This window comes from Halyomorpha halys, unplaced genomic scaffold (assembly GCF_000696795.3).
Source record: "Halyomorpha halys isolate HHAL.00 unplaced genomic scaffold, Hhal_1.1 Scaffold1189.1, whole genome shotgun sequence".
NCBI classification, from domain to species: domain Eukaryota; kingdom Metazoa; phylum Arthropoda; class Insecta; order Hemiptera; family Pentatomidae; genus Halyomorpha; species Halyomorpha halys.
In genome coordinates, this window is record NW_027109080.1 from 1 (window position 1) to 22,380 (window position 22,380).

Below are 22,380 nucleotides of genomic sequence, written 5' to 3' on the forward strand. Positions count from 1 at the left end.
GAGAGAGAGAGAGAGAGAGAGAGAGAGAGAGAGAGAGAGAGAGAGAGAGAGAGAGCATTGTTGGGCTAATCTAAGCTGTCAGATGACGGGATCGACGATATAGTATTGTACAGTCTAATGTAATATATAGTCTTGTTTGCCTCAGTTTTAAACATTCGAGAAAATATAGTCTCTGAAATTTTTAAATTACAATTCAGAACCACCCTATCATCGTCAATTTTTAAAAGTTTAAATGTTAAACTTTTAAAATTTTGCAACCAAAAATATTATTTTAAGTACTTTTCCAAAAACTGAAATTAGTCAATCTGCCAACTAATAGATTCATTTGGAAAAATAGTACGTGAAAGTAGTGTCACAGTGAATAATACAGAAATATCTTATCTGAAACTAGCGAGGTTTAATCTCAAATTAAAGTACATTGGTAAGTCGTGTGATGTGCACGCCGCACCAAATTTCGTATCTTGTAACCTGTTGGGGATGATATCATATCTCCCAGCAATTCTGCATCAACAAAAATACTCCAAAGAAAAACCTCTGCAGCTAACACAAGTTCTTCATGAAACTTGTCTACTAATCTTGAATACACTAAATGTCTTCAATTAGCTAAATACTGCATTTTGCTAGAAATCCGTTTCATGCTGTTGTATTATTTCCGCACTTGGCTAAATTCAAATATGTAAAAGTATTAGTTATTTTTTAATCCTGAATGTAAAATACTTTAGAACACTTTCCTATATCATGTTTTTGTAAAACATAATTATTAACGATTTCATTGGAATGATAAACGAACAAAACTTATTCATAGAGCTCTACACCGCTACACGGTTGAGATGTCAGTAAACTTATTTTTTAAAAAATGGTTCAAAATAATTTTTGTAAAAGCCTACCCAAACTTCAATAAAATAAAAGTCGCAATTACTTTGATAAGCTTATTACAATAAAGAGTTCTTAAGAGTACTTACCCACTGCTACAATTTGATACCAGGATGAAGAGACCAGTACTGAGTATTCTCACTAAGATAATCTTTCCTACAAAAGCTGAAGTGCTCAAGTGCTTAATCAATAATAACTTTACAATTTTTTTTAACTCGCTACGCGGAGATTAGAATAAAAATAAAACCAATACACCGGGACGTATGTTGGACATATTTAACAGTTACTTGAAGGCGCGATTTCACTGAAGCAATACTGAACGACTGGTGGTAGATAATTGTTTGGCAGTGTTGCCTAACTATAAGCGTGCGATTTTTATTACTAAATTCAATATTCTTATACACAATTTGTCTCTCCCTCCCTCCCCCCCCCCCGCGTCTTATACACTTTGTTGTTTATACTTTTAGCATATTTCTGAAGCGATTTCATTGAACTAATATGAAAATTAATTTCGGTGTATCATGTCTTTACAGACAGTTGATGCACTTACTCATTGGGTCATAAATAGCTACGAATCATACAAAAAAAGATTAGAGGCTCCTCACCTCCGGATTCTTTTTTACTAGTAGGACCATATAAAATGGATAATTGCTAATAAACAGATAAGTATTGTACGTAACCTTAAAATACCACAGGTAGAAAAAGGTAATACTCAACATGATTTATTTGTTCCATACATAAAGCATCCACTAATTTATTATTTTTATTCTTTTTTAGAGGGATTGGAAAAAAAAACAAGATCACTCACTCGGCGCCATCGACTATCCACATACAGTGTATACTCGCTATAGCCCTTAAAATACCCACGGGTAGAAGAAGGAAGCACACTCTCAACTGACATCTTTGTACTTAATTATTCCTTATTTTTTCAATGGAGGGTACGAAAAAAAAAACAAGATCACACCACCGGGAATGGTCCCTCCCCACTTTATGTGAGTCCCTCAGCTACCATGCCACCACTATATAAACCATCTTCAGCAACAAGAAAGCTATGGGGATGGAAAAGGGAACCATGTATTGATGATTAAGAAACATTGAAAAGAAAAATTCGAAATTTTACCCAAATATGTAAAAAACTTTCAGTACTTGCTTTTTCTGAATCTCCCCTATTTTTCTGCTGGGAAGAAATTCTTTCGTTTTCACAAAAAAACGTAATAGCTCAAATGTAAACCATTTCCATTTTTTGTTGTAAGGTTAGCCCTTTTTTTTTTTCTTTTTTTTTATTTGTTTCATCATGCAATCATTCATTTTGTTGTCTATAGTTCCAATGAATTTTGTTAATCTTCAATGAACCACAATTAGTGAACGCTGTTTCCTGAATTTATTTTTGACCTCAAATCCTAAACATTTGTATTTACTCGCTGATTGCTTTAATTAATCATTTTTAACTATAATATCTTCGTAATGACTCATTTTGTGGAACCTTAATTCAAGCTAATTTTATGTTCTATAAATGGCGTGTTTTTTTTATTATTCCAGTGTATGTCGCAAAATAAAGTCGCCCGATCCACTGAATGTTGGATAACAATGACCTGGGCTCTGTTTCATAATAAAGTACAAGCTATTATACTTGTCTTGTCAATTTAACTTAATGCAATTACACTGACTTGAACAATAGTAACTTCTACTTTAGTACATTTTAACTCCTGTGATATCACTAATAGTCCTCCCTATTATGAAAATAATAACTATTAGTGTAATCAACATGTTTTTTCTATACTTGTATTTTGAACTAATATATTAGCTTTCATTATGAAACAGGGCCCTGTTCGACACGTTGAACCATGCTGAGAGCTGATACTTTAGTCCCTGAAACAACATTCAACTTGAAGTATTTCACAAGTAGAATTCTTTTTTGTCGCTTCATGTCCGTTCTAAGGATTTACTATGTATAGCATCCTCCCAGCTCTCATACTACCTGTTGCCAAAAGCAGTACATAGCTACTGGACATGAATAGCACGAATGACGCTTAGACGAACTAAGAAAAAATAAAATATGTGCAATATAGTTGAGTATCCCTATTGGACATTTGAATTTCAATGAAAGTCCTCAACGCAAAAAAATAAGTATAAGGTACTGGTTGCAATGTCAGAAACAGTGTTTTTTAAATTAAATTAAGGCGGTTTCTTCTTCTATAACGTAATTATCATTTTTCAAGGTTTATGACTTGTTTGAAAATAAAATCTGCAAGACGTGCCGTTGTTAAAACATAGATGTATGATATAAGACTATTTTTACACTAATCCCCTATTTTCTGGCAAATTTGGCCCAAATCGGAAAAGACGTCTCATTGAAACTAGTCAAATTCAATTTGAAGTATTTGTAATCGCCTTCTTCGTAAGAAGACCAATTTCCATAATGGAAGAAAAAGAAGAAGGGTATTTATTGGTGGGAACGATTGAGACCACTTCAAACTTTGGGAGAGACGTCTCCTACTTTCGATACAGATCCACGCCTATGAATCCCAAAGCAAACAGCATATTAAATCTTTAATAACAAACTTTTGCTATTATTTTCACTTTTTTCTGCCTCGTTTCTCGGACTAATGATAAGGTGAATGTTTCTCCAGACGAATACCTTTCCTGCCCTTTGGGGGTTCAGGTTATTTTACTAATCAGACGGATTTAACTATAATTTTTTTTTTGACCTTCATATATATTTCAAAAGCGGTATATATATATATATATTTTATTTGAATTTTAAAGCTCATAGATATAAATGTATATATATACATTTTCTATATTTATTTGTTTTTACTTCCCTAGTTTGACATACTATAGCCTTCTAACATAGTTATTGGAAATTTTATGTTAAAAAGGAGTAAGTTGCAATTTACAGAACGAAAATTGAACACTCCATTTCAAAGACAATTTTGAAGCATGATATGGTGGTCACAAAATATATAAAAAAACACTGATACCATGAAGAATTTATTTGTATTAGCCTCTCCTCCCCAACTCCATGCTCACCTTCCCATGATAGCCCTCCTAAAAAATAAACAATCTAGTGTAATGTGGTGAACCAATCCCTGCAGAGGACACATGAGAGAAAGCTCTTGGATGGAGCAATCCTTATGGGGTAGGTTTCTGGTGCAACTCTGTCCCGACCATGATCCCAGACTTTTTATTTATTATTTTGATTCTTTTTAATTCCAGTAATCACCTGTAAGAGAATCAATGCTAGCTTCGGATTTCGATGGACTGAACTGTCACAACACAGTGTGATTAAGGATGTATGCATAGCAGCTTCGAACATATGATTTTAAATATGGAAGGAGGTAGTAACGGTAGAAGAAATTGAAAAATATAAGGCAGATCTTAGATAAAAACAAGTTTAAGCATGATAATGGAGAGACTTCATTAGATTAAATTTACACTAATTGGATACCATTGTAGACTCAGAAGTACCAAAAAGTAGGGCCAAAGATGGAGTCTTTGATCTTAAGTAGACAGTAATAAGGGGGATATCAAATGGCTTCTTCCGTGCTATAATTAATAACCGGTAACTGAAATATAAGCATTCACATCCAAAGCTGGTCTAAAGCAGTTTGACAAAAATAATATTAAAATGTTCTAAATGGTTTATCTCAAAATCACGTAGGAAAATTGGTCTACTACTTAATGCCTCAATAATGATCAGAAATTAGGTGATATATTATGAATAAGGCAAATATTGTCTAAATTATTAAGAGAATAGAATCAAAAATGAAACCATTAAAGTACTATATATCCCTGCAATGAAAAAGATATTACAATGGTTCAGACATATCTGTCAAATGATCCCTGATCGAGATCTATGAAAGTTATAGAAGAAACCCCAGCAGGTAGGAGACCTAGAGGAAGATCTCTGCTTAGCTATAATAGCTGTATAACCTCCTCACAGGTCCAAGAGAAAAAACTATGAAGACAAAGATGTCCCTCCTGAGACATAGAGAAAGATTGAGATCCATAGTAGGATTAACTCAACACTGGAAGGCGTAAAGAGGAAGAAATGAATAATATGGCTTAAAAACTAAGAAATATATTATTAAAGAAAAGAAATTTTTTAAAAATATTTTATTAATTTTCTTTGGAAAAATAAAATAATAAACTTGTAACAAAAATGGTAAATTTAAAAATAAAGCAATACTTACAAAAATTATAATCAATACAATAATACATAACATTACAAATATAAACTTTTGTTCAAGAGTGATGTAGGCTGCTGATTGATGCAACAATATATAGTTAGGAAATCAGTCTTAAAATGTATTTATATAATTGAAAATTTATCAATACATTTACATTTCATCAATAAAAGAAAAAGCACCAAATCACACACAAAAAGAGATAAGCCATAATTTAATGTTAATAAGCAGTCTCTGCATAATATTAAAAAAAAAAAAACTGCTGCTTTAATGAATTGACTTAAGTCGTTATATAAAAAAATAAAAAGATTTATTTATAGCTATAAAATAATTCAAAACAGCCTTAAGGCTGATAATAGACGTTAGTGTGCTGCATGTATACAATAAATATAATTAACTGAAACATAACTATTTATCGATTGATAAACATAATATTAAAATATAGGAAAACATAGACACTGAACTTGTTATATATAGTAATTTAAATAAATTATACAATTATATAATTACATCAAAGTTTCAAGTAACATCATAGGACAAAATTTTTAAATGTTTTGTCTTAATTAGTGATTAAACCTCAATAAATGATCAAAACCACAGTTTCCAAAACAAATAATTACAATGAAGCAAGAGGGAAAACAGTACCCTTAGAAGAAAACAAAAAACTAACTCCCTCAACCGACATAACTTCATTCATAGGCACTACTGAAATTATATCCTCAAATCGCATATTTTACAAATTAAACTTAAAAACTTGATAAGTGCAAGTATTATATATATGAAGTAAAACTTCGTCATAACTCTCCCATTAATGGTGATTTCCCAGTTATAATGAAATTTTTCTTAATATTCTCTACATTTATAATGCTACGTTTTGTAAATATTAGACAGATTGACTTTTTAAACACAGCACTGGTAGGAAACAATTCAAAGAAAAAAATAAAAATAAATATTTCCTTGTTTAAGTAAGATGTTCTAAGAAATTGAAAAATAGTTATGATCCTAATCCAATTTTTTACTGTTACTTTAGAGGAAAAAAATACAGTGATTAGTTCAAACCAGAACCCTGCAACATCGATGTTAGTGCTTTTCAAAATTTTATACTAAATATTACTTCTTTTTTTATTATTTTAAAGCTCATTTCAATTTTTTTTTAGATTACCTAGTTCCAGTGCACTTCTCTAGACAATTAAGTTATGACGAAATTTAACTGTATATGTATATATTCACATATAAATTGATATAAAAATATCAACAAAATAGGGAAAGAGAGAACTGGTGGTAAATCTTTATATAAAACATTTTTCAACTCAGATGTAGTCACAATAATTTGACTGTAACAGGTTAATGCTCAAACAGTACAAAAGAAAATCCTTTAACTATCTGAATTCCTGAACAGACAAATTGTATATGATATCAGGGCAATAATCAATACATTTTTTTTATTTCCATGACTGGTTAATGGTTTGTTCGAGAAAAAGAAACTAAAATATTAAAACCTCGCAACAAGCCAGATGACATAAATGTAAGCTTTAAAGTTGTGGGACATTCCAAAACGAAAGGTGCTATAGTAGGTTTAATCAAGGTAAAAATGGCTAGCAATATTTCCATTAAGCTTTTAGTTTAAATTAGTGAGGAAAGCTATTTTAGGATAACAAAATAATATTAACAAATTGTTGAAAGAATAGCTAAAATCAAACATTACCATATAATTTGTATTGAACTTGCAACAAATAATATTATAACAATACAATAATTTGAATTTAACAATTACTTTTAAAGTAAACAACTGCTCTAGCAGTAACATGTAGAAAAATTAGTTTTGGTAATGCTAAAAAAAAAAAATCATTGTTGTTATTATTATTTAATTTTATAGGGTAATAAATGGCTATAAAACCCTAAAAAAAAAAAAATCACAGGATCTGGAATAAACTCGATTGCACTCTCCAAGATTCTGCTTAGTACCATTATTCTACTTGAGTAAATATTATGAAAAATAATTACAAAAATTTTAATCTGTTATCAATTCTTCCAGTTACAGAACAACAAATATAAATAACAAAATAAAAACAAAAGAGTAGGGTTCATAATAGATGAACTATTAAAAATTACCTTGAAAACCTTCAACATATTATACATTGTATGTTTCTATATTTAACAACTTATTCTATAGAATATATGCTTATTGCAAATCCGATCATAATCAAGAAGCTATATAATTGCACAATTATCTTTACAATATATTTTTAAATAAATATATAAAGGCACACAAAAGTAATAAATAATATAGAATACTAACGTCATATAGAATGGTTTCTCAGAAAGACATCACAGTAACTAGGGCTAAAGCTGGACTTCTACAAATACTTGCAATTGCTAAGCTCCATTAATCAATCAATCAGTAAGACTGATATTGATATATTTATTGTTCTTTATATATTTTTGTAAAATAAATAATAAATATTATTTACACTATTCTTTTCAATAATTTACAAATCTATTAAAACAAAAATCACAGAGAGCCAGTATGCAGGATGCAAAATTAAACACTTAATCATAAATATAAAAAAATATACATTTACACACAAGCATATGTAAAAAAATTAACACACACAAGCATGTGTAAAAAAAATTAACAAATTAAAAAATACTATATTCTATTCAACCTGAATTAATACTGTTATAACTCTTTTGCAACCTTAAAAAAGTTAAAATTTGGCACAAAGGCTGCAATAGACACCATCATAAACTGTTAAATAAATAATGAACAAATAAAATTTAATGAAAATAAACTATAAATAAAAAACAATTCATACAATAAATAAAAAGTTGATTTTCCAATGGGTGTAAACAAAATTAAATTACAAAACTGAAGAATAACTAAATAAAAATACGTCAGTTAATTAGAAGTATAAATCATGCCATTTTATAGCTTAAGCAATTCAGCATAAAAAAATTACTTTTAAATTGTTAGTGAAAAAAACAAAACAGATTGGATGTTACTTTATAGGAACATAACAATTCAAATGAGACTAATTAATCAAAATACCTACCTAATACTAATGAATAGAAAGATTCCTAAAATAATTTTAATAATAGATATTAAATAAGATGAACCTGAATGACAAAATCAATTTAATTCGATTGGGCTAAGTGAAAAGGTGAAACCGCGTAGCAGTGAAGAAAATAAGGGAGTTATTCAAGCCTTAAACATCTAATATATTATATAAATAAATAGTAAATAAAACATGTAATTAAAACTGCTAATAGAGAAAAAATTTAAATCATATTCAATATGTTTCAAGATCAAATACTGGAAATTCATAGTTTTTAAGCCAGATTAAAAACCAGCCAGAAAAAAACAGAATTAAATTGGTCATTAATTTACTTGTAATCACAGTAGTTAGTCATTAAAAAAAGTTGATATCTCTTAATACCTTTCGAAAAAATAATTTCTACAGTTCAGTTCTACCAGAATATTGTCTCTAAATCAACTTAAATTTTTTTCCCTGTTTCTAATGAAAATTATATACAGACATCAAAAATATAAAAATAAAAATAGCTATCCTGCATACCTATTATTATTACATGAAAATAATTTTACTATTGTCATTATTTATCAGCTAGTTCAGTGTCCACCCCTAGGCACTTAACATTGTTATAATTAACATTTCATGTATATAAAACACAATGAATTTACGAAACTATTTACAGGTTACAATTCATTTTCATGGAATTCTAGTATCCTTCAACACAGGATAATATCTTGGGAATTAAATTTACTTATTAGACCATTAACATAGGCTGTAACACTTTATTTTTTCTAAAATTAGAAAATTTAAACTTAAAGATAATGTATGTAAACCAAACCATACTTCATAATAAATTTTTAAAAAAATAAATATAATCTTCTTTTTTTTTTCATTTCAAACAAAAGACTAGAACAGATTGAAGTAATGAAATCTTAATGAGAGAAAAACCTCCTAATTTTAAATTAAGTTATACTATGTCTCTTAAAGGGACAGCAGTAGTCACATGAGGAAGATTGATCTTTTCATCTAACCTGAAGCTTTAATGTTTATCTGATTTGTCAGGAGACTTATTGACCTGAGCATACAGATCAAGTACTGACTGGGGAATCTCAGGAATTGAAAGAGACTGTGGGGGTTGAACTGAAGGGGAGTCCTGCTGTGACCTTTGAAAAACTGGAGAGTGATGGGTGATATCAAGAACCGGCGACTGCTGTGGAGAATTGTGAACAGGTGGTAACGGAGATGGGTGAGAGGGCTGAGGCACTTCCTCACCGCCTTGCCTCATTACCACTTCATAGTCAGGGGCCTCCACTCTCTCATAAGGTGGTTCAGATGACTCGACGCTTTCATAGTTTGGATCCACAGATTCATATCTGGAGATAAAATAATAAAATAAGGCTAAAACTAATACTAAAAATGGTAAATAAACAACAGAATTAGTTGAGCTCAGAATTAGAATCTATAAGTAAAACAGAAATAGTTTTAACTGAATTAAAATATTTAAAGTTATAGGGCTAGATTTACCCAAAATTGTGAAGTAAAATTAAAATTTTTGGTATGGCATCCTTTAAATTCAGGATAATATTTCAAGAAGAGGTAGGGCTCAAAAACAAATAATTCAAGATTTTGTTCTCCATAAGTACCCTTATGATAGATTTAGTTAAACCAAAGCATATTTCTTAATGGACTTTTAACTACTTTATGATGGTGTAATAAGGACTTAAATACCTTCTAGAAAGACTTGCATAATCATGATCCTGTAATTCTTCATAATTTGGATCGGCAACTGTTTCATAACCTGCTAGAGGAGTTTCATCAGTAACTGAACAAGGAGGAGATGGAATAGGATTGGAAATCTCCTGCATTGGGGTGTGCTCAGGGGATCGTTTCTTTACAACTTTCGCATACATTTCATCTACAATACCAGCAGGTGGTTCAGGGAGAGGAGAATTGGCAGGTCTCCTCTCACGTCGTGGTGAATCATCACTTGAAGTTGAACGACCATCTGAAAATAAGAAACAATCTTATTTCTATTAAATAAAAAATAAAGAATAAAATGATTTCAAAAGCATTCAATGATACTTTTATAAAATTTTACTATATTATTTTTAAAATGAAAAACTACAACAGAGAAAATAAGTAAAATAGAAACAAAAGAATGCAACAGTAAATTAGAACATGAAAAAGTTCAAACTACAAAAAATAATTAGAAATAAATGAAATGATATGCCAAAGTCATCTCTAAGAATAAATAAACTAAATTAAAATTGAGAAGAAACAAAAAATAAAATAAAATAAAAAACCTATACTCTGCTGATGTTGAATGACAAGAGGAAGGACTGACGGTGGGGAAATTTGAGCGTATGTCTCACTTCCAGAAGTATTTCTTTCATCGATTGCAGCATACATTTCATCAGAGTCATCTGAAACGGTAGCATAATGGGGATCACATCTCCTGCTCGCCAGAATAGTAGCAAGGGGTTCCCTCACACTTATACTGGTGTAACCTTCTGGAAAAATACAATAGCTTAATAAATATAGGATACATAAAAGTAAAATAAATTAAGAGAAATTAAAAACTCAAAACTATACTCACTCTAAATTATAACATTATAAAGTGAGATAGTGCAATTCTATAATAAAAATTAACTGAATATGTAAACATGCATTTCATTCATTCACCAACTCTGCATTCAAGAGGGGTTCATTGAACTTTTGAATAAACTAAAATGCATCTAGTTGCACTTGATTATGGACAGATATCACCATAAAATTAATCAAATAATGTCTATATCCCATTCCTCATCCTAATATATATTGTAATATGCTCTTTTATGAGTAAAGAGTTATTTTTTATATATAAATGATTGTTGATAGGTTTTATGTGATTTATCATTTCAACATGTTTATTTGTAGTATTAAACCTAAAAGCAAGCTAACCAAATTGGCTAAGTAACATATGCAGTCACAAAAGATATCGTTCAATTCAAGATGGCGGCATGAGTCTTGCGAAAACCATGTTGAGCAGATTCAAATATTTTTAAAAACTCTATTCTAACTTCCCATCATAATTGGAAATGCAGTAAATTTAAGAAAAAATAGAAGTCAAGGAATAGTGCTAAAGAATAATATTCAGAAAGTAAATCATTTGCAAAAATCCAAAACTGTTGTGTGACAATCGATGTTTACATGGAACATCGAGACAGGTTTTGGTTTTTGGAATTCATTCGCTGCTTAGGCGCGGGTGGGGAATGATGTTTCCTGAATGTCCAATTCAACAGTGGACATCTTGAAAACGGAGACATTAGACAATCACCCACGAAGAAAAAAGGATTCTTTGTTTGGATCGCCAAACAACACACTTCGGTGGATTGTGAGTAAAAAACTTTAAGAGGACCAAGGTTTTTTTTTGCTAGTGTTTGTTTGCTGAATGATTGTTTACAGCAAGTGTTGGTTTGTTGAATAAGAAGACAAAGAAAATCATCAAAAGAAGATTCTATGAAATTGGTTAGTTTTGCTCTACCTTAAATTAAATACATTTGTAAAAGAGATATAAATTAGTTTAAGTGTTATTAATAATAAAAGTGTATGTTCTGATTGCCTAGAAACCCGCCTTGAGATTAAGAGTATTATATTATAAAATTTAAATACAATACTCCTATCTGTTAAATATTAAAGATTTTCATTTTAACCCAAGCTATCTTTTAAATATGAGAATTAAGTTAAAACTATATTAAATTCATTATATTTTTTAGAATTAATTTATTAATTATTACAATATATATTTTTAATCATCTTTAAGAAGGGAGTTTGAAGTGGTTTCAAACCAGTCTGTGCCTTCAATGCCTTGATAAACAGCCAGGCAACTAATGACTGGGCATGGCATAGTACTCATTTTTTTTTAATTTGGTACAGTAGCACTGCAGCAAATAAGGCTTATTGTGCGCCAATAACAATCACGCCAATACTGCAATCAGCATTACAACACTGCGGTGAGCTCGTTAGAGGTTAAGTTTTGAAGATTCCAAGAATCTTAATAAACTTAAGGGATTGATCAACTTGCACTGCTTGGGAAACATCACACGATATGTCCCAAACAGTGTGAACCTCAGCCCTGCAAATCGGTTACACCAGCATATAATGTGGTATGCCGTCTCATCCTCAACATTGCAGAATCTACACAGGGGTGACTCCGTTAGCTTGAGATTAAACATGTGTTTGTTTAATACAGTGACCTGTATAGATCCCTGGAATTATCCTAAGAGAGCTCCTGTCCAACTGAAGCAGTTCATCGTTTCGGCTCCTACGGGATTCATCAAGGAACAACTTAGCCTGTCTTAGTCTTTTGTTATGCCGGTGGCACTTGGCTCGTAATCCATAAGCTGCCTTTAGTGCTTTCGGAAAAGCTCAGGCTAATGCCACACACCCACTCAGGTGTTATAGGAATGGTTTCAGAGCCATTCCTAGCAAGTCTGTCAGCATGTCCGTAGTCAGTGTTACCGCAGTGACCCAGCACCCATTCAATGCTGACCTTATTAGTGCATCAGAGTTTTCTGAGTGCTGCATAGCACTCAGTTGTCTTCAACAACTCTGGATTGAGAGATGGGGTAGCTGAGTGCCCCTATTGCTGCCTGGTTTGTGTAGATTGTAATTCTTCTACCAGAGGGCCCCTTCACTATAACAATACTGGCACAATGATTTATTGCAAGTACGAGGGTGATATGAAAAGTTCTCGGAATCACTGCTAGATGTCAGTGCTAGAGCAACGAGGTTCCTGCGCAATAATCACACATTCTTTGTGAGCGAACACATGGCGTGAGTGGTAGTGACAACTCTTTGTAGTTCTTTTATGCGTAGTGATTTGTGACAATGGATAAAACTGAGATTCAAGCAATGATTAAGTACTTTGTAAAGAAAGTTATGAAAACAAAGGAAATTCATGCTGACTTTCAGAAAACACTGGGGGACTCTGCTCCTTCATATTCAACTGTTTCCAAGTGGACCAGCGAGTTTAAATTTGGTCAGGAGAGCTTAGATGGTGATCCACGTAGTGGATGGCCCAAAAGTACTACGACCCCAGAGTTTATCGCAAAAGTGCATAAAAAGGTCATGGAGGATTGTCGACTGAAAGTGCGTGAGATTGCTGAAGCTATAGGGATGTCATCTGAATGGGCATATCACATTTTAACCAAAGAATTGGGTAAGAAATTATCAAGATGGGTGCTGAGTTCTTGACATTGGACCATAAACACACAAGATTGGAAATGTCCGAACAAAATCTGGCCTGTTTTTAGCGCAAGGAACAAGATTTTTTGTACCGGTTTGTGACTACAGATGAAACTTGCGTCCATTACTATACCCCAGAGACAAAACAGCAGTCATAGCAGTGGAAACATGCTGAGTCACCACCACCAAAGAAAGTAAAGACAGTGCATTCGGCCAGAAAGGTCATGGCCTCAGTTTTCTCAAAAAAGGCCTGGTTTGACAAGGAAAAAAGTCATCTTTCATCAGGACAACGCCTACCAGCACATAAGTGCTATTGCCATGACAAAACTTCATGAACTGAGGTAGGAATTGTTGCAACATCCACCTTATTCACCTGATTTGGCACCATCAGACTTTCATCTCTTTCCTAAGCTGAAAATTTCCTACAACGGAAGAACTGACAGCCTAATTGGAGTGGTATTTTGCAGGCCTGGAGGAAACTTCTTCTCATTTTCGAGATGAGATCAAGGCTTTGGAATGTTGCATCCACCGAGGTAAGACATTTCTTTCTAGTACATTCCAAGAACTTTTCAAACCACCCTCATATTTCAGATTAAAATACTTAAGTGTACCTCCCTAAGGGAATAGGTATACCTTTTAGTAGCTTATCGCACAGCCAGATACCGGCTCCTGAGCCCTGAGCTGTTAGGAAGCCATCCGTGTAATAATTAATGCAAATGTTCGATTTATGTATTTTTGTTTCATCAATTTTGACACTTAGTTTAGTGCCTTTATATTTATGGATTTCTCTCTGGAAGTCCCAGAACATGGAAAGCACCTTATCCTGATCTATCCGCTGAATTATCTTTCCATGTCCTGCCAGAGTCAGGGCATCGGATCTAGTGTCTTGTTTAACAAGCCTGTACATAGTATTCAGAGCTTGTGCTTTAATTTAAAGACTACGCATGACTTCCATTGCCGCTGCAGGAGTGGTGCTCATAGCTCCGGTGATCATAAGGCATGTGAGCCTCTGTAGTCTGTCGAGTATATTCCTATAAAACCCTACTTTGGCTCTGTGCCGCCACACCAAGGCTGTATATGAGACCGCTTACCGCTGTAATGTGCAGCCAATAAACCATTCATGGTTTGAACCCTCAGTTATTGCCTATTGCGCACCTGCAGGCCCATAGGCATTTGAGGGCTTAATAGTTTTCTCAAGCACATGCTTGTACCATCGTAGCTTGTGATCCAGAATAACCTCCAGGTATTTTATCTCTTTAGGTTAGTTTATCTGGATACCTTTCAATACAGGTGATCTTACTGTCACCTTTCTGCAGCAGGTCTGATTGCTGGCTCTGTAGGAAACCTTCCAGCCCTCGCCACTGCACCCTGGAGCTGTCCCGTCACACTTAACAGAAGTGGATGTGTTGAAGCTTTTCCCATGTGAGCAGCACATCCAACTGCCGGCTCTGGGGAGAGCCTTGCAACTAAATAATAGCACCCGTAGTTTGAAAAAAAAAAATATAAATATACACATATATATTGTAATATGCTGTTTTTGAGTAAATAGTATATTTTGATGTATAAAGGTTTTTTAATATGTATCATTTTAATATTGTTCATTTGTTTTGTTTATCCAAAAAGCAAGCTAACCAATGTTCATTGTCCATAATAAATTCGTGATTCAAAACAAAACCAAGATGGCGGTACGTATCCTTCAAAAATTCTGTGGAATCAAGGCCATGTTGGGCAGATTCAAATATCATAAAAACTATTTTAACTCTTCCCATCATAATTGAAAATACAGTAAATTTAAGAAAAAATAGAAATCAAGAAATAGTGCTAAAGAATAATATTCCGAAAGTAAATCATTTGCGAAAATCTATAACTGTTGTGCGACAATCGATGTTTACATGGAACATCGAGACAGGTTTTGGTTTTTGGCAGGCATTCTTGGTTATAAATTTAAATTTATAAAATTTAAATACACGTGTAAAAGAGTTATTAATTTAATTAAGTGTAATAGTAAAAAGTGTCTGTTTCTGATTGCCTAGAAATCCCTGAGATTAAGAGTCTTTTATATTATAAAATTTAAATACAATTCTATTATCTATTTAATATTAAAGTTTTTAATTAGATCCCAAGCTATTCTTTGAACTAGGAAACTATCTATAAACTATTAAAATTCTTTTTATTTAAAATTAAATAATTTTTAAAATTATTACAATATATTGATAACTTTTTTCCTAACTGTTGTAGGAATATTTGTTTTGTAGGTCCTGAGGACCAGTTAATAATACAACTTTATTGTGGGACATGACTATGGAAACTATAAAGTTGCGAAACATCGCCTAAATAAAGTTGTATTATCAATTGATCCTAAAAACCCTAAAAAAAAAAGTTATAGATATAAAAATATCAATAGCTCATTTTAATTTATTATTATGAAAGTGTTATTCTTTGCTACATTTTTATTAATAATATTTACCCACATTTTCCCAAAATGAGTTATCAACTTTTTAATTCCAGAACTGAAAAATTCTGTTTTGTGAAGAAATGAGGTCAGAAAGCCAGATAATCATTTTAAAAAATTTTGCCTTTAAGAAAATTGTCCATATTTCTGAACTGATGGAAATCTGTCAGAGAGAAGTCTGGCAAATAAGGTGGGTATGGAAGGACTTTGTAACTCAGCTCATTAAGTTTCTTCCTTGTCTGTCTTGAAACATGAGGTTTGGCATTATCGAGCAAGATCATAGATCCCTTCCAATTAACCAATGCATGTTGTTTTTTATTGGAAAGTTTTTGAAGCATTATTTTATTATCACGGCAGTACAATGGGATGTGATGGTTTCACCTTAGAAAGGAGAAATGAATTATTCCTGCCATAGACCACCGCACAGAAACCAATAATTATTGGATGCAAATTAGGTTTTGCCATGTGTCCCAGTCTTTGTCAATATTAAACGACTAACCTGACAGATGCGTGCTGTCATATACAACTCATTATTCATCACAAATGATTATCCTTTATAGAAAAGGTTCATGTTTTTGCTTAGTAGGCAGTGAGACGCCTGTCTCATAACACTTCAGCTGCTGCCATGCCAAGTTCATAAGGTACCCAAAGATATACCTCTTTTACTTTACTAGTGGTCTTTAAATGTCAAGAAACTAAGGCTAAGTTCACCATCAATTGCTTGTAGAGGTCTTTCTTAAGGTTAGTTATCCAAATCTGTGTCACATGTCAAAAATGTTTCAAACCACCCATTGATGGTCCATTCTTCCCCGAACGCTGTGGTAATGTTTCTTGCAGCTTGAGCTGTCGAGTGTCCAGGTTTAAACTCATAAAAAATAATTACTCGAAACTCACATGTTTTCATGATCATATTTGATGGCAGACTAAATAAACAATGTGCAATCAATTGGAATGATAGAAAATATTATCAAAAAATAGAGGATTAATAATGACATATTACAATCTGTAAACATAAACATAGTGAGCAACAAAAGTCCACTAATCTCACTTTGAATTTCTGAAATAATAAAAACGGACATTAGATATGAAATAACCCAATACATTACTTCATTTACAGAAATTACACTTCTTTTGGCCAATCCTAAGACTGCCACATTCCTTTTTTCTCATGCAAACTTTAGGTGGGATCTAGACCACATAATACAACACAAACTTACTTCCAGAATCTTGAGAATCACCAGAGAAATGCTGTTGTGGAATTGGTGGGGTCATGTAGGGGAGGTCATGATTTGCTGGTACAGATCCAGCAATTGCAGATGCAGCTGGGATCTCATCAACAACAGGAGACTCACCAACAGATGGTGTTTTACTTCTACTACCATCTTCTCGTTCCCTTTCACTACTCCTTCAAACAGAAATAAAATAAAATTAATGAATTGAAAAAAAATACTAATATGAATAATATTTAATTTTTTTCTAGATGAAAGAATGTGGGTTAGGAGAAATGTCATTTTTCATGGCTAGGTATGATGGTATGGATGGACAGTTATCGAAATCAAAGAAGTAGTAAAACGATATCTTTGCAGTCTTAAGGGAGTAAGTCCAAAAACATAGTTATAAGAAAGATGGGATTGAAAAATTTGAGCTTTTATAAAGTCAGTATTTTAAATTTTATTAATACCTTAAAGTGATATAAAGGGGGGTTACTTACTATACAGCAAGGGATTAATAAACTGATTTAACAACAGCCCTATTTTATCAATTCCATCTTAGGACTTGACTCTCTTTACATTGATATAGCATATTTAGCTAATTATGAGGTAAACAGGTTCCAGGGGTTAACATTACATTGAATGATAAAAACACTTCTTCAAATAAGTTTTGGTTTCACCAATGCAGCAGGAATTGCAATATGGAGTAGAGCACGAGTTACACTACACTATAATGGATTGTTCTTGAAGCGGAAAAGGATCTTAATAGTTTTCTATAAAGGATTTTTTTTTATTTGCTGCTATTTTTTAAAACTGAGTGTAAATGAAGGAAACTGGAGCATAAAAATTTTTTAACTTTCTCAGAAAGGATAGAGATGTATATATATCAATATTGAATCAATCAGTACTGATAAATTGTGGAGGGAAATTGAGTGGAGTTAGTAAAAAGATGGGTTTTTGAAAAATATCAATCAGGCGATCAGGAAAACCATTGAATTTTAGGATCTTGTTAAGACATTAACGTTATTACTAACATATATCATATTAAGAGGAGAAGATGGTCAGGCTTAAGGTCAGCAAGTAAAACTTATTTATTTGTGCCAACATTTCGACCAGAAATTCAGGCCTTCATCAGGGCTAAAAAAACAAAATGAGATAACAACTTTAATACAGAGAAAAAGGAACAGAAAATAACGAATAAACTTGAAAATACACATTACAATAAATTAAGTTGATAATAGTTTATATAATAGAAGATAAAAATATAATTTTGTAGATGTAAGAATTTTATAAAACAAATGATAAAAAACGTCAGCACAAAGAAATAGGTTTTTACTTATTTGTATATTTTCACTGACCACACTCTCTGACCCCCATTTTATACATTATATTATAATAAAGAAATGGTGGATGAGATAACGTTAAACTGCGATGAAAAAGGTTTTTGGCCATATTGATTTTCGGGTAGTTAAGGATATTAGGAATAATCCAAGAATCTGCGAAAAGGATAGATTTGGTTTGGTGAGCCAATTGGTGAATATATAATTGTTAAGGAGTTTGTATCTTATTTTCCATCTTTTAGTATGAACTATATTTTTATATTTCTCTTTTATATCCATTTTTAATTGTTATCATTTCTGTTTCATTAATTGTCAAATATATTTTGAAATTCTTATATATACATTTTTAAAGGGTTTAGTGTAGCGATTATAGAACATTTTATATTTTTCCCACATTTTCATGAATGGCTGAGCTACAGTAAAGTTTGTGACTTTGGTGTAAAATATAAAAATAAAAATTAGCCTAGTTTCAGAAAGAAAAAAAACACAGGTAGCATAAAGTAGATAGAAAATTTTTTTTAATTAAATTTTTTTGATTTTTAAATGCCTTGAAATGTAAAATCTTAAATGTGATAGAAGATTTTTTTTTGGTTAATAATTGAAAATAATACACCAACAAATTGAAAATTCAGTAAAAACAAAGAGTTATTTAACTCTTTAAAATTAACTCAAGTAAGACATTTTCATTTGATCAGACTTCCAAACTTAAATCAAAGATAATTAAAATTAGTTACTTCTATACTAATAATAATTATAATTGTTACAATATTTTGTAATTTTTATGATGGTTTTAGAGAAGAACAGGTTAGGTTACAACTAACATTGGACTTACAAATAAAATGCTGACCTAACTGATGATAAGAATAAATTCTCATATTAAGATATGAAAATACACAAATTAATAGAATCTATTATAATTAATTAAAACTAGTATCATATGAATTTCGCACAAATATGTTCCTAAGTTAGTTATTCAATGTTAAGTAATCATAAAATAATTTAATGATTATTTATCTTTTAACAATAATATAATTAAATTAATTAGCAAAATTAGTTATTTAAAGTTAAATAACTGGTTAGATCACCATAATTGATTTAATTTAATATCCTTTTAAATGGAAGGTGAGTATAGTAAATAATTTATTAATTGAATTAAGAGAGCTATTGGCAAAATTAATTATCAAAAAGGAAAGCAGGGAGGATTATATAATCTTAATATACACAAATGTTTACAGTCCCACTTATTAAAGATCGTTCTGCCATGAGTCACTGACTGAGTGACTCACTAATAATTCACTGACACTTCATATCCTGCCGATCATAATCACAAGAACGCAATATTCTATCATAATCTATTTTATTAAGTGGAACATTATTAACCAAAATACAGGCATAAAAATGGATTTTGACCATTCACAACAAACTATAAATGGAGGCATTCAAGTTAAATTATTATTCACAATAAATTCAATTATTGCTAAAAGTGAAAATAAGAAATATAAAACTTCAAAGTCATACTACTTGATAGTATAACTAAATTATTTTTTTAGCACAGAAGTACTAAAGTAGAAAAAATTTGGTTAACTAATCAAATAATAACAATTTATAATTGTTGACAAAATGATTTTTTTTTTCCCCGCAACCCTGACCATCTACTTATATTTAAATCTTTACAGTTAACTATATATACATATATATTTTATTTTAAAACGTTAATTTTAAATAAAAAGTTACTAACAAATATAGATAAATGTATTGCACTTTATACCTGGGAGCAGATGAATTTATGGCAGTATCTTGTGAAGTACTAGGTACTGGCCCTCCATTCCGAACCTGAGCATATGGATGTTCATCTAAAGAATATTAAAAGTAATCACTTTAAGTATGTTAGTCAATCAATAAAAACAGGGTAAAAAATACTTTGTTTCATTACTTTGTTGCAGTTGGTCATAAGAATGATCGCCTTTAAGGCGCGCATAAGGTGAAAGGCTGTCATCTGTTTGGCTTGGAGTATAACTGCTATCAACAGTGAGACCACTAGTCAAATTTTTCTTTTTCCGGTTAGCATCTAAATATAATTAAATACTTGTTGTTACTAAATAAAGAACAAAACACATTATCTTACTCTAGATAAAAAACAATATCTTAATGTTCTTCAATATAAATATTAATTGATTTATTTTATTTTTTACAAGTAACAAAATAGTCAGTGCTTGGGTTACCTCTACGTTGTAAGTAAAAAAAAAAAATTAACATCATCATTATACCTATCACCAATTATTGGAACCACCTTGTTTATCATCACACAACTGATAACAAAAAAAAAAATTACAATTTTTTCAGTGTCGTAAATCCAAATTGTTGTTATACGAAGTGGTCTTAGTCAAGAACTGTCTGTAAAATTTAATATCAATTACAGAGTAATCAAGAACTAGCTACTCAAAAGCTAGTACACAATAAATAGGATGGAAATAAGGCTATATTAAAAGTTAAAAAAAATTAACAATTGACAAACTAAAAACTATAACATAATATATTAAAGGCATTAACCTTCTACAGTTGCATACAAATCCGAATTTGTATCTGCATTATTTTCAGTGTTGGACCATAATTTTTCAGAAGCCTCTACTGAGTCAACTGGAAGGTCAGGAAGACTCCGAGTAGCCGTAGATACGGCATTGTTCCCTCTATAGAATAAAAAAAAAAAAAAGAGAAAAGTAAGAAAAATGTAACACTTATAATTCAAATTCTAAAACATGCAAATAAAAATACAAATAAATAACATAATACAACATGTAAAACATACAATAATAAATACGCACCACAAGATTAGAGTAAAAAGCTTAGACAATTTTTGATTATAGAGCAATTTAATTATCATCTGATCTACAAAACAAGGACAAATAACATAAAAAACAAACAAGGCAAAATAAAAAAAACATAAAAGCACCTTTTGTTCAGGTCATGGTTCTCATTTTTTAGTTCATCGTCAGCAAACACTTCTACAGAATTTAACTGAATATTAGGTGGAATGTTAAAGTTGACATTCTCATCAGGATTGGTTATTTTTACTAATCCCGCAAGTCCTAGTAATTCATTCCTAATCATGACAAAATAAATAAAAAAATAACTAGAGTAATAAGCAGAAAAGGCATGCAATGCAAAAAAAAAAAAATAAACAACATAAAAAAACATAAAATTAATACTCATGTAAATAGAATTGATAAACACATACTTAGGTATCTTCTTGCGACAGCCACAAACACATGAAAGAATGATAATAGTGAAACAAATAACAATTGATCCTGAAGTAATCCAAATACTGAGGAAATCTGCATTCTCAAATTGCATGATTGTCACCTAACTCTTTCGGGGCGAATCTAAAGCAAATCGAAACCGATGATAAGAGTAATATAAAATATAATAGAAGTAACTGAACTACTTCTAATGAACATAATTATGTTCATGTTTATGCGGCAAAAAATGGAAACTTACGAACAACATATAAAAACCATGATTGCCCAGGTAGTAATTGTATTTTTAAACAAAACCATCAAATAAATAAACTGAACTAAACAGTCAACTTAAATGTCAACAGAACTAAACAGCAGCCATCTTAAGGTAACTGTAATTTCATACAGTGTGGACATAGTAACTGATTAGATAGTATTTTGTAAAATACTTTTTCATACTGTATCACTATCTGAAATATTTATAATCCTTTTTATCTTACGTACATTTTAAATATAATAGCTTTTAAAAAAAAAATCTTCCCCCCCTCACACTACTCACCGTATTTATTATTGAATATACATGTACATGCATAGTCTTCATACCATGATATTTTAAAGCTTATCGCTATAATAAATAAAATATTATAATAAAGTATACATGACTTAATTTATTCATTGCAGATAATAGATGCTAAATTCAAACTCTTTTGGTTTTAGTTGATTCACGCCTGTCCAGTTCATAAAGTTTAATAATAAGTTGAACGAAGTGTATTAAATATAATAAATACAAGGAGTAATATGAAGCTATATCATGATCCAGTAAATT

General features: G+C 31.1%; 1 protein-coding gene across 2 annotated transcripts; it reads right to left on the reverse strand.

Moving 5' to 3' along the window:
• Nucleotides 1–6,512: 6,512 nt before the first annotated feature.
• LOC106688735 (uncharacterized) lies at nucleotides 6,513–21,975 on the reverse strand. 2 transcript variants are annotated; one of them, XM_014433323.3, is made up of 10 exons: nucleotides 21,817–21,975; nucleotides 21,557–21,701; nucleotides 21,272–21,421; nucleotides 20,872–21,008; nucleotides 20,255–20,389; nucleotides 20,090–20,174; nucleotides 16,988–17,175; nucleotides 10,396–10,602; nucleotides 9,821–10,097; nucleotides 6,513–9,465 (listed from the first exon to the last, which is right to left on the reverse strand). In XM_014433323.3, exons 2-10 carry the CDS (start codon nucleotides 21,670–21,672, stop codon nucleotides 9,132–9,134), a joined length of 1,629 nt encoding a protein of 542 aa, XP_014288809.1. In that variant the 5' UTR covers nucleotides 21,673–21,701; nucleotides 21,817–21,975; the 3' UTR covers nucleotides 6,513–9,131. The 2 variants fall into 2 exon arrangements, with proteins under 2 accessions (XP_014288809.1, XP_014288810.1); XM_014433324.3 differs by lacking the exon at nucleotides 21,272–21,421.
• Nucleotides 21,976–22,380: the final 405 nt, after the last annotated feature.

Coding starts and splice junctions, on each gene's coding strand:
- LOC106688735 (XM_014433323.3), bottom strand. CDS start 21,672: ATGCAATTTGAGAATGCAGATTTCCTCAGTATTTGGATTACTTCAGGA. Junction 21,009..21,271: donor AACCATGACCTGAACAAAAG/GTGCTTTTATGT, acceptor TTTATTCTATAG/AGGGAACAATGCCGTATCTA. Junction 20,175..20,254: donor TTATGACCAACTGCAACAAA/GTAATGAAACAA, acceptor AATATTCTTTAG/ATGAACATCCATATGCTCAG.